Here is a 13,493-nt window from a genome sequence, read left to right as displayed (position 1 = left end):
TGCAAGTTTCAGCCAAATCGAATAAGAATTGCGCTCTCTAGAGGCTAAAAGAAGTATAATCGAGAGACCGGTTTATATGGGAGCTAATTTGTAACTACAATCGATTCAACGATTTTATAATTCCAATCGACCTACATTAATGAGAAGTAATAGTGCACAATTTCGAACGGTTGGTTTTACTCGTTCTAAAGTTTGATTAATTTCTACAAACAGACGGAAGGACATGGCTAGATTTTCGACTTCAAATCTCATGTAAATCCAGAATACATATAAGTTATGGGGCCTCCCATGTCTTCTAAACTAGCATATGAGGCAATAAGGACAATATGGGTATCAAATAATATGTATTTACGATTAGAGTAGGAAAACCATATCGACACTCCCAAAAGAAACTGCAATCTGCCGGTATAGGTTGAAAGCAGAGGTATGATATCCAAATATGCAGCCAAGTGTTAGGAATCGCGTAACCCCTTAAATGGGACTCAAATAAAAGGTCTTAACTCCAGTTAAGTAGAATGTAAGAATCACAATTTCGGCACAAGAAGCTGGAGGAGACCCCACAAAAAACCTAAAAAGACTTGTAGACCCATCAAGACAGTACTGAAAGGTCTTACATAATGCTTAATTTCCCATGAACATTCCACTAAGGAACAGAAGATACTTCTCTCATATCAATGAGGGCAGTCCGATTAAAGTTTTCAGCTCAATGAAATGGGCCGCTTAGCGAAACCACTTCCCGAAAGGTCTGTAAGAGAAGGATATTATTCTGATACCAAAATTTGTAGCTAAGTATATAAGGGGTTTTCCTTTCCTTAATAGAACGTCAAGCGTACATACTGGCATATCATCAGAATATGACACTCACATGGAAAATTTAGGGGCATGTATTTTGGGACAGCCATTCCTTAAAAACCCGGGAAAGACCTTTGGGTCCTCAAAATTCTTGAATGTCCAATGTCCGTCAAGATACATTTTAATATAACTTAGCCAAGACACAAACCTTGCATTTTAACAGAGCTATGTTACCTGATTAACCGAACCATGTTAAATGCATTTTTTAATAAAAAAATACGTTTTAAACAATTTCTTGCTTTAACATTTCTAAAACTACTGGGTATTATTTAATACCCAAACCCTCACACCATGAGGCAAAAAAAATATTTTGAATCCTATACAACATATTTCTAAAAATCGTTTGCGGTGGACTGTTCATAAGTAGGTGAACCGCACTTATATCAGAATTAGCTCCTGCAAAGGGCTTTCAGAATCTGTCACCATTATATTCGAACTCCGTTCCACATAGGAGAAATTTTGCCCTTTAAGTTATGACGACATTTAACATAAGTGACCACTATGGTGGACTGGCAATAGATGAGTGAACCAAACTTATATCAGCATTAGCTCCTGTCAAGGCCAAGTTTGGTTCACCTATCTATGACAAGTCCACCACAGTGGGCAATTTTGTTCAATTTCGTGATAACTTTAAAATAGCTCTGTTAAAATACCAGGTTCGTGTCTTGGCTAAGCTATATTTAAATTTATCTTCAGGGACATCATATAACGCTTTATAGCGCTCCATTTAGCACTATATTCCAAGAGTACCTAAGATTGACGTTCATACCCAAGTCCGGCAAAATCATGGAGGCAAGCGTATAGTGGACACCAAAGTAAATAGCAGGATGCCAAGCGAAATGCTTAACAGACAGAAGCCTATGTTAAAAGGAGGCGGGTAGAGACTGTCCTACATCAGATGAGGACAAGGATACAGGAGCCCTCGATAGAGTACATGGACAGTGAGGGCCCCCCTGGAATTACCACATTCAGGAGGGTGCAGAAACACATATGCCAAGGATGCAAGTGTAAAACACAAATGCCAAAGATGCAAGAGTGGGCGAGAGGAACCCAAGCATGAATGCCGGGTGGTAGGTGTTGCTATGCGAATGGCTAAAACCTAACGGATATGGGTATCTACATTATATATCCACAGATGTGCTTTTTATTGCCTACATTTTTATAACAGAATCCTTTAAGCGGAGATTGGGGTGATCGATTAGTTCGTGAGTTGTTGTAGAGGTAATAAAAGAACTTCCATAATTAAAGTGCTCGCGGATCTCAAATGGCTATAGGCGCGATAACAATCAGGACGGTAAACACGAAGACCGTTTAGTGTTGCAAAAGAGCTATTAACGTTAACTCTACATATGCCACAAAATGTATCGTTTGGCTGCCGTACCATAGTGGATGAATTTTAGAGCGGAGAAACTGACAAATGCAAATTTGCCCATGAACATTCCGTTAAGGAAGAGGGGTTAACTTCTCACATATAAATGAGTGCTGTCCGATTCAAGTTTAAGTTCAATGATAAGGGGTCTCCTTTTTATAGCCGAGTCCGAACGGCGTGCCGCAGAGCAACACCTCTTTGAGAATAAGTTTTTACATGGCAAACTACCTCTCATATGTCGCCAGCGGTAAGAGGGGATAACCACCGCTGAACATTTTTTTCTGGTGTTCTCGCCAGGATTCGAACTCAGGTGTTCAGCGTCAAAGGCGGACATGCTTACCTCTGCGCTACTTGCAATTAGGGCAAAGAAAACCATACGAGACGGAAACCAGGGACAAAGGGATTAATACGACTTTCGGTATCTGCATGAGTCACATAGGATTATAGACGCACCTACACAAAAAAGTTGCAGTTAGCAAAGTTGTGTGCAAGACATGTGGAGAGGACATTGAGGCTTGGTAGCACTTCCTATCCCAAGGGAAAGGTCTCGACGTTGGGGATAAGATGTTAAACCAACTTTTGGCCTTAGAAGAATTGGTAGAGCGAACAGAAACCCCATTATGGCTAATCCGTCCCCAATTACATCTTCTGATCTCAATATAGATTGATTTTTGTTGCGTAATTTTCCAAAAGGTGGTTGTGTTGGATTGCCTCTGTAGGTATTTGTTTATAAAGACTTCCATGCTGCCGATATTAAACAGAGCTGCACTGTATGACACATCCACACACGCAAAGAAAATAGAACGAATTTTACTTTGGACTTGAATATGATGAGTTTTTTTATTGTTTGATCTCCAAACAGAATTTAGGATGACCACTGCTAAAAAAAACGGTTCTCTGATATTCGAAATTTCGACAAAAATTAATTTTATTTTTTTAATTCGAACGAAATTATAAAGTTTAGACGTCATTCTCAAGAAATTTATGATTTCCAAATTAACTGTTTGTCCTGCCTAATGTTGTTAGAAATTAAACAGAAAACTCGATTCAAAAAATTATCTGGTCATAAAAGAAATGTGGGTTATGAAATTGAAAGATTTCAAAATGTGTTTAAGTCACTTGACTTAAGAATACAGATATTGAGTGCAAATACAATAAGAAAAATTTTGGCGGAGACTATAATACTCCCACAAAAATTAGTTTGCCGACATTAGTAAACACTTTCTGCAAATATTTAATTAAATATTTTAAACTCTTGAATGAATCAAAACAACAATTGAGACCTTGAACCATTCTTGGCACAGTTGTAAAAAGTCATAACAGAACACTACTTGCAAGCTTTAGCCAAATTGTGGTTTACAATGTCGGTTTATATGGGACATATATCCAAATCTATCGTCTATACATCAATAAGGTTACGCGTTCGACCGCTAACTTGATTTCGACAGACGGACGGACGGCTAGGTCGACTCAGAATCTCGAGATGATCAAGAATACATATGCTTTATGGGATCGCAGATCAATATTTCCAGGTGTTACAAACGGAATGACTAGATTAGTATACCCTCATCCTATGATGGTGGATATAAAAATTCAAAGCCACATGATGTCCCAGAAAAAGAAGTAAGGAACCAAATTGACCACATTGATGGAATCTACATCCAGCTTGCTAGATATTCTATCGATCCGTGGAGCGAAAATGGATTCGGATCATTACCTTGTCTCAGCAAAAATTTGTACCCGTTTGAACGTGGCGAAAAAAGGACTTTCTGACATTGCACGGAGTGTCGAAATGCTAATGAAGGCAAAATTGCGGCAGAGCAACCCTGTAATTTGTAGCAACGGAGAAGAGAAACGTCTATTCTGGAAAGAAAAAGACGTGCGTGTGAGCGAATTGAGTTGTAAAGGAGTTAGAATGAAGTCCGAAAATTTTACCAAAGAACCAAACATCAAACCGATGGCTTTGGTACTCCTCCTACAGAGGCAAAAAACTAATCTGGTAACTGATACAGATAGTTTGCTTGGTATAAGGATAGAACATATTTCACAGCTGCAGGTGACCCGACTAAAAAACAACAAGGCAGCAGGAGCCGATGGTTTGCTCGCTAAACTATTTAAGACAGGAGGCCGAGAAAGACATGTCCACCTCTGCCATCCCTTCGTTGACTACAAAGCCGCCTTCGACAGCCCTCTACGTTCAAAGGTATTTCAAGCCATTTCTGAATTTGATATCCCTGCAAAATTAATAAGACTCTGCAGGATGATACTTGCTGAACAGGTTCCTCAGTTAAAATAGGAAAGCACCTATCCGAACTATTCAATACCAAACGAGGTTGCAGACTTCACAGCCCATTATGTGATATCCTTCTGCTGGAGTATATTGTACGATATGCAAGTGTTCATAGGTATGGCACACTATTAACACATGCTACTCACCTCTGGCGACAACATTGATTTCAGTGAAAGTGGAGATAGTATGGCAGAAAGTAGGATAGTATCAACTCACACAACGTCCTGTACACCCGCGCAGGGTTGTGGTTGGGAACCACAACTTTGAGAAAGTCAGCAACTTTACATACCTCGGCACCGCCACAACCGCAACGAATGACAACAGTTTTTGCAAACAGATGCTACTTGTGAAAGCAGACGAGGCAGTGCTTGAAGTGTTTGAGAAAAAGATTCTTTGAGAAATTTATGGACCAGTTTGCAGCGTCATTTGAACAATGAAGTGTATGAGCTGTATGACGACGTATTAAACGTATCAAAATTCAACGCCTGCGTTGTATAGGTAATGTTGTCAGAATTAATGAAGAAACTTCAGCGAAAAAGTCGTTTGAAGGAAGCACAGTGGTACAAGCAAACCGGGACGACCAAGACTCCTATGGAAAGATGAAGTGGTGAAAGACATCTCGAAATTTGCTGTCAGAGTTTGGAGAAGAAACGCAAAAGATTGAGGCGCTTGGAAATCTTTCCTAAGTTCGGCTAATGGGACATATGTTCTGTCATAGCCAATTAAAGTAGAGTTAGAAAATAACAGAAGAAACTGCCTTCAACACTATTTATCATAAAAAAAACAGGTGAGTATATCATATGGACCGTACATATATAGAAACTATATCTTTCTTAATTGGATCGTTTATTTATTACCTTTGCTTAGTAGGATATTGAGAAACATCTTGTGCAAAATTGTATAAAGATCGGAATAAAATTTTCGTAAGAGCGAATTTCGAATGAATGATATATATGGGAGCTATGTCTAAATCTGATCCCACTGCACACATATTGTTAGTATATTGGAAAAACTTCTCGTTGAATATTTTGGGCAAATCAAACTAAATTTGTGAGGTATTTATATTTTGTATTTTGTGTAAGGTATTTATAGGAGCTATAACGATTTTTTTCAAAAATCAAAATCCAATCCTTTGATTACAAGAATACATAGACAAACATCCTATATCTGAATAGGATGTTTACAAAATACTTTTATAGTAAATCACTGAAAAGCATAATACGACGAACATTTTTCTAAGTGCATAGATGTACCTAAAATCTAAAAGCAACTGGTTCAATGTATTGGCTTACTCCGGTTTATTAACCAAGAAAAAATTTAGGAATCCCTTGAATAATCAACAACATTTATCCGAAACTGGATGGTATTTGAATTTTGTTCCCTAATGTAGAGATATAATATTGTGATTTTTACTGCGCTACCACGCAATGTGAGAAATATATCTTGGCATAAGACCATTAGATTTGCATTATACCAACTGCACACAAATGTCTGATCACAAAAAAACGAGTATAAAACGTAGTGCCGGATGACTAAAAATAATTATTAGTACAAAAGATATCAACGCGTGCATTAAAGAAATTAACAGGCGACAAAATGAAATTGTTATTAACATTGTGCAGTTTGGCAATTTTCTCTGTTGCATTTGCCGAATTCCGTGAGTAGTGAAGAAATATTAAAAAATAATAATAATAATCAATAACAATAAATAATAAAATAATACATACATAAACTAGTAATAAAAAAGTACAATAAATTTCGTAACACCAGTGTAGTAGTGTATAATAGAGGTATTCTCCATCAAAATTCCCGGCTAAATATTTTTGGAGTAATTTACACTATATTGCAGGAGATTAGCAGAAGATTTATCCAGCTTTATCGTTTACTAAAGTGGAAATAAATTTATACTTGTCCAAAATTATACGTCTACTTTTCATTGGTCGGCTTTAACCATAAGTAAAAACTTAAACTGTTTGTATCTCCTTAAATATGTATACTACTCGATTACAATTTTAAAATTTAACTGAAGTCTGCTATACAACAGGGCAGCAGAGTTTAACCCGACTCTGACCTCAGGTCGGAGCCAACTTTCTACACTCCGAATATGACTCGGTTAGATACTCAGACTCCAGCTTCAAAATCTCGACTCCGCAGCTCTGGTATTCAATAGCCTTTTTTGTATCCACGACCATAGGATGGGAGATATACTAACCTAGTCATTCCGTTTGTAACTTCTCGAAATATTGATCTGCCACCCCATAAGGTATATATTTTCGATCGTCTGGACATTTTGAGTCGATCTAGCCATGTCCGCTCGCTTGAAATTTTGTATAGATATATCTTATTGATGGAGGTCGTTGGGGATTGCAAATGGGCCATATCGGTTCAGATTTGGATATAGCTAACTAAATATAAAGTCCAATGTTTTTCAGAAAAAAAGTTTACTAGGTGAACGTTTACTTTATGTCAAACGAATTATTTTTTCCGTGTAGCAAAACGAAATGTTTTCTCAAATATTTTGAAATGGCAATGCATTATTAAGTAGGAATTTTGTGGAAGAAATATTCAAAGAGCTCATTATTACCTAAACCAAATATACTAATTCTCAACTCGATCAGACTTACTTCAACATTGACAACAACATAGTTTGTTGTCCTCTTGATGATACAAACGAATTTAAAGTGTATTGATCAAAATTAATTTTTATAAAAAATGTTATGCTATTACCAAGGTTTATTACTCGACCAATGCTCTTCTAAGAGAATAAAAATAATTCGATATCATTTTATTACAGCTTTGCAAAAGTGCAAAAACGGCGACAGCGCATGTCTCACTAAGATTGGCAATGAAATATTGGAAAAATACTATGAAGGTTTGCCAGAATACCATTTGGTGCCCCTCGATCCATTACATATAAAGAAAATGATATTTGAAAGAGATGTCCATGGTCCAGTTTCAATAGATGTAACTTTAACCGACGTTGATCTAATTGGATTTAAGAACATGAAATTTACAGCCATTAAGTAAGATGCAGCCCCACATAATCCGTAAATCGCATATAAAAATCTTCGAAATATATATAATAAACATATGTATTTTAGCAATGAAATAACATGTTAGACTGCGACCTGCGATTTCCAGAATATGTTAAACAATTTTATAGTATTTTCTTTTAACCTATCAAATTACAGAGGTTTCCAAGCAGACTTAAGTGGACGTACTGAATTAATAGCTACAATACCAGAACTGCGTCTAAAAGGTCACTACAAAATCGATGGTCAAATCTTGGTGTTGCCAATAAAGGGTGAAGGAGATATGGAAATTGTGATTTGTAAGTATATATTTATATAGTTTTTTTTTAATTCTTAATATTGTTTTTTCTTTTACATACAGCGGGAGCTCAAAGTAATTATTCCTTTGATATGAAGCCCAATGAAAAGAAAGGTAAAATCCATGCTGTGGTGGAACATGTGAAATTCAACATTGAACCAGATCAAATCAAATTCCGTTTGGACAACCTTTTTAATGGTGACAAAACTCTGGGTGATAATATAAATCTATTCCTCAATGAAAACTGGCGTGAACTCTATGCAGAAACAAAAACCAATCTTCTTAAGCCCAGCAGTATTGTAATGAAAAATATCATCAATTCATTCCTTGACAACCATCCTTATGAACATTTTTTCGAATAGAGTGTAGGGTTCAAAGCAATTAGGAAAAACTAGAATAAGATTTAAAACAAATCATAATGAATTCGGTCAACTGCAAAATTAAAATTTAAGTCATATTTGTATGTAATTATGTCGCCAAAGGAGCCTCCATTACCAATATTATTTCCGATGAATAATAAAACTTATAATTTCTTATTACCACTAAAGTAAAAAAGCCTTCAGAAACTTGAGGCACTCGATCCCAAATTAAAAAAAAAAATCATATATCGATCCCCAGCACTGATCTATCTCATTATACCGGAAAATAATGTCTTCTGTTTAAGCCGTATTAAAAATTGAAAGGGCTTTAAAAAGTTTAGCCTGAGATCTTAAACCTCTTTTGGAGTTTTGTTGCACTTACCTAATTTCATCATCCTTACTCGGAATATACTATCCCCAACAAACAATGACCCTAAAATTTTTCTAAATTGCAATGAAGATGACCATATGCCAAATTATGTGTTTGAGTATCGAATTTCAGCTTTAACGTAAAACAAAATGCCGATGCGGATTTTTTGCTAACAATTTATGTTTTCTTGTTATAATTAAAGAAAAAAGTACGCGTATGCTCTCTTATCGTCAAAATTATTGATATCCAATTTTAAAACTTAAAATCTTTGTAACTCCTTAACTAGTGGTTAATTTGCAGCTTCATCTACGGTAGAAGGACCTTCCTTTTGTTGTAAAACGAAAAACGCGTTAATTACAAAGGCGCTTCGATATCCGCAAGCGACTATTCGTGCACCGGACGAATAATTATTCTCTTGGGTCTCTCCTACTAGAGAGAAAGGATGAGTATTTGAATGTGTAGATCAGTGGTTTGCATTACTTTGTACGTACACATGTAAATAATCCCAAGCAGATCCAAAGGCTTGCAAATTATTGCAACATTTTTTTCCTTTTTGTTTTGACTGAGCAAAGAGCCGTTAGTATATTCAGGAGCTCGGATGAGTGCGGATGGTAAACTCGGAAAGTGACAATTTTTAAAGTTTTGGTACAAATATGCTGGGGTGTCCAATGACGAAAATCATCAGAGCAACACACAAATGGCTGCCAGGTACAGGTTTGGTACCATTTACGCAATAAAAATATATGCATCACAAAGTAGGTATTCAAATGTGCAAAAACAACAACAATTTTTTTTCTTTTTTTTACAGCATCACAAACACAATAGATAATAAAACAAACCCATAATGGGTTGTGCGAAAATTAAAGGCTTTTAATATAACTTTGTATCATAACATCTAACTAAATCCAAATATACTCTGAAAGAATTTGAATTACCAACTGAGATCTGCTTATAATTCGTAAAAATTTTAATTTGAATTATGTTACAACATTAAAATGAACTTGGTTTCATTTTCAATATGCACTATCAATTTTAAACGTTTGAACAAGGCATATTTATCAGGTGGCCGCATTAACCCAGCTGAGAAAATTTGATATGTCAATTGATTTTTGAATTCGCCGTACAAAAATATAAACTTCAAAATAAATAATATATAAATTGTGTTTGCTGATGTTATGGTTTTTAAACTTAAGGTATATAATGACAGGCGTCTAGCAACCTCATTCACTATCAGTTTTACATAGGGAACTTAGGTCTATTGTGTCGCCCCCGAAAGATTCAAAAAGAAAAAAAGAACACTGATAAAATTTGCGTCAGTACAATTCCAAATATCAAAATGAAGAAGATTAAAAGCCATCATGCATGACAAAACGGCCAGGAGGTCTGGAGAAGCTCCCTCCAATATGCAATAGTAGCCACGAAAGGACTTTTGCATGAAGATAATTTAGATAGGAAAATATATTTTGTGTAGCCAGAATCCTTGACCTACACTCGCAATTTCAGGGCAGTTTCACAATAGGTGCTCTACCGTCTTTGACTCCTCCTCACCCCCACAAATCAAGCTTATGTCTGCCATGTTACCAGCGCAAAATCAAAGTTCTGACATTGCAATGGCTGCCACGACTGCCGTTGCAGCTACTACGTATGGTGCACTCCAATATCCGCAACTTGTAGACGCGCCCGGTAGCTCGCAGCTAAGCTTCTCGCGACAGGAATGAACACCACATAGATCGGAATTTTCTTCGCCCTGTTTACAAATTGTGACATATCAAGTTTGAAGAAAGATCTCTGTTGTTGTATTCGCCGATGCGGCCACGTTTATAAATACGCTTTCCGTTTGAAGTTTAATTAATTTATAAAAAAATAAAAAGTAGTTAATGCCCCTAATAACATGTTCTATATATCAAGAACACCGTAGCACAGGGGTTAGCATGTCCGCCTATGATGCCCGGGTTCGAATCCTGGCGAGGCCATCAGAAACATTTTTCATCGGTGGTTTTCCCCTACTAATGCTGGCAACATTTGTGAGGTACTATGGCTTGTAAAACTTCTCTCCAAAGAGATGTCGCACTGCGGCACGCCGTTCGGACTGCACTCATTGATATTTGAGAAGTTTGCTCCTGTTCCTTAGTGGAATGTTCATGGGCAAAATTTGCAATATATTAAGAATGAAAGGTATTGTAAGGATAAAAAAACTTTTCATTTATGTCCATAGAGTTCTTTTTTAGCGCATATCCACCTTATTATACCACCCACCACAGGATGGGGGTATACTAATTTCGTCATTCCGTTTGTAACACCTCGAAATATTCGTGTAAGACCCCACAAAGTTTATATATTCTTGGTAAGGATTGTTTAAATATAACTGCCATATAAACCGATTTTGGATATTGACTTCTTATCCGATTTGGCAGAAATTTTGCATTAAGTGTTTTGTTAAGTGTTCTAACAACTGTACTAAATAAGGTTCAAACGGTCTATAACCTGATATAGGTGCAATATAAACCGATCTGGGATCTTGATTTCTTAAGTCTGTAGACGACGCAATTCTTATCCGATTTGACTGAAATTTTGTACAACGGCTTTTCCCATGACTTTTAACGTACGTGTTCACTATGGTCTGAATCAATCTGTAGCCTTATACAGCTCCCATATAAACCGATCTTCAAGGCGCATTTCTTATCCGAATGGACTTAAATATAACTCAATGACTTCACTATGGTCTTCAACATTCAATTCATTTATGGTCCGAATCGGACTATAAGTTGATATAGCTCCAATAGCAGAGCAGGTATTATTCATTATTCTTTGTTTGCCTAAAAAGATATACCGCGCAAAGAACTTGACACATGCGATCCATGGTGGAGGTTATATAAGATTCGGCCCGGCCCGAACTTAGCACGCTCTTACTTGTTGAGGTATTGCAAACGGTCTGTCTTTTTGATTCAATAGAACCCGCATTTCTTATCCGCCGATTTTCTTTTATTTAACTAATCTAGTTAAAAACGTAGTAATCAATGTTGCTATCCGGAACTGATCTTATTTCCAGCACTCGAGAAGAATAATTTCGGTTTATCACAACATGATTGATCTTTTTTTCGATTTTAAATCTTGTGACAAAATACAAATACAAATGTTTCCACAAAAACTGTTTACAAACCATTAAAAAATTGTGTGGCCTGTTTCCTTGACATTGTAACCTAAGATTTCCTTCCTCTTTTAGTTCTACCAAAATCTTGAAGAGCCATATTTATTGTGACCACGTGCAATGGCGCTGAAGACATTAGCTTCTAAATGATTAACCAGCTTGGCAACTTTAGCGTATTCATTTGCATTGTATTTAAGTTAGATTCGGTAGGCACGTTTTTGATCAGGTTAAATTTAGCAATAATTACTTCTAAATCTTGGTAATAATTGGTTTTTCTGGTTTGTTTATATTCGCTTAATATTTATTGAAATGAAATAATATCATAACTATATTTATGCATATCGTTTATATTTGTTTTGCAATTCTATACGTAATAAAAAATTAATTTTAGATTTCAAAACGGTAGAATACAGACAAACCATAATCGCTGCTTCAGCTCATCTCCAAGACGAACTTAACTTAATATAAATGGAAAATTAAGTGTAAAGATCATGTCACTGGTTGTTGGAGTTCAATAGAATAACATATTGTTTTAAATTACAGTGCAGGTTTACAATCACACAACTAAGCCTACACGCAAAGAAACAAAACGATTTGGATATTTTTATAACAAACAAAATACTTCTTTACGAACACTTTATTTTATTGTAAGTGTCTAACGTTTGGCTTGATTATATTAAACGTTAGCCATAAACGTAGTATTATTGAACGTAACTAACTTTGTTTATTGTAAACTCTTTAGCAGATTCGCCTAGAATAAAAGGAACTTTCTTTTGTTATAAAACCAAAAACTCTTTAATGGCAAAAGTATTTCGATAGCCACAAACGTTTATTCGTTTGCCGGATCCTTTCTGTCTCTCGTTCTAGAGGGAAAAAGTGACTATTTGTGCGTATAAAGCAGTGATGGGCAAAAATACTAGCATTATTGCACATTACTGTGTGCTTACACAATCAATAATCCAAGGTAAGCCCATGGGCATGCAAATAATTGTAATTGTGTTACTTGTATAGACACATTTTCATACACAACATTTATTTCTTTTTTTTGACTGAGCAAAGAAAGTCAGTATCTTAACTAGTTCGGTCGAGTGCTGATGGTAAAATTTTTTTTAAAGTTCCGCTTTTGGTACAAAAATTCTATTCAATGACAAACATCGTTAGAGAAATAGACAAATCGCTGCCAGGTACTAGAAGAATTTCTATGGCAGTAGAATTTCTTAGTAAAAAAACATTGTTTGGTGATATTTACGCCATTAAGAATAGATATACTAGGTATTTAAATGTGCGAAAACAAAAACTCCCATAGAATTTTTTGTTGTTTTATTTATAGGATAACGAATACAGCAGATAATTCAAAACCATAATAGAGTTGAAAGTAAATGGAAGGCTCTTAATATAATTGTCTACCATAACATCGAAATAAATCTAAATAAACTCTTGAATTACCAACTGAAATCTGCTTATAATCGGTAAAATATTGAGTTTGAATTATGTTACAACAGTAATTGAGACCATCATAAAAATTTCAGCGGTGGTTATCCCCTCCTAATGCTGGCGACATTCATGGGGTACTATGCCATGTAAAAACTTCTCTTCAAAAGAGGTGTCGCACTGCGGCACGCCGTCCATAAAACGGCTATAAAAAGGAGGTCCCTTATCATTGAGCTTAAACTTGAATCGGACTGCACTCATTGATATGTGAGAAGTTTCCCCTGTTCCTTAATGGAACGTTCATGGGCAAATTTGCATTTATACTAAATGATCGGCTCTGCAGG

General features: G+C 35.9%; 2 protein-coding genes across 4 annotated transcripts in view; one reads left to right on the top strand and one right to left on the bottom strand.

Moving 5' to 3' along the window:
• LOC106091280 (circadian clock-controlled protein daywake) overlaps positions 1–13,493 on the bottom strand; it is a 758,551-nt gene that overhangs the window by 285,303 nt on the left and 459,755 nt on the right. The window lies entirely within an intron of this gene.
• LOC106089683 (protein takeout-like) lies at positions 7,224–8,282 on the top strand. The gene is made up of 4 exons (XM_013255663.2): positions 7,224–7,242; positions 7,306–7,534; positions 7,703–7,842; positions 7,905–8,282. Exons 1-4 carry the CDS (start codon positions 7,224–7,226, stop codon positions 8,201–8,203), a joined length of 687 nt encoding a protein of 228 aa, XP_013111117.2. The 3' UTR covers positions 8,204–8,282.

Source organism: Stomoxys calcitrans, chromosome 2 (assembly GCF_963082655.1).
Source record: "Stomoxys calcitrans chromosome 2, idStoCalc2.1, whole genome shotgun sequence".
Taxonomy (NCBI): Eukaryota; Metazoa; Arthropoda; class Insecta; order Diptera; family Muscidae; genus Stomoxys; species Stomoxys calcitrans.
Note: the sequence above shows the minus strand (reverse complement) of the source record. Positions and strands in the feature narration are given on the sequence as shown.

What these genes read in the sequence shown, in the direction of transcription:
- LOC106089683 (XM_013255663.2), top strand. An exon ending in ATGAAATTTACAGCCATTAA is followed by an intron (nt 7,535 to 7,702) that starts GTAAGATGCAGC and finishes ATCAAATTACAG; the next exon opens with AGGTTTCCAAGCAGACTTAA. An exon ending in AGATATGGAAATTGTGATTT is followed by an intron (nt 7,843 to 7,904) that starts GTAAGTATATAT and finishes TTTTACATACAG; the next exon opens with CGGGAGCTCAAAGTAATTAT.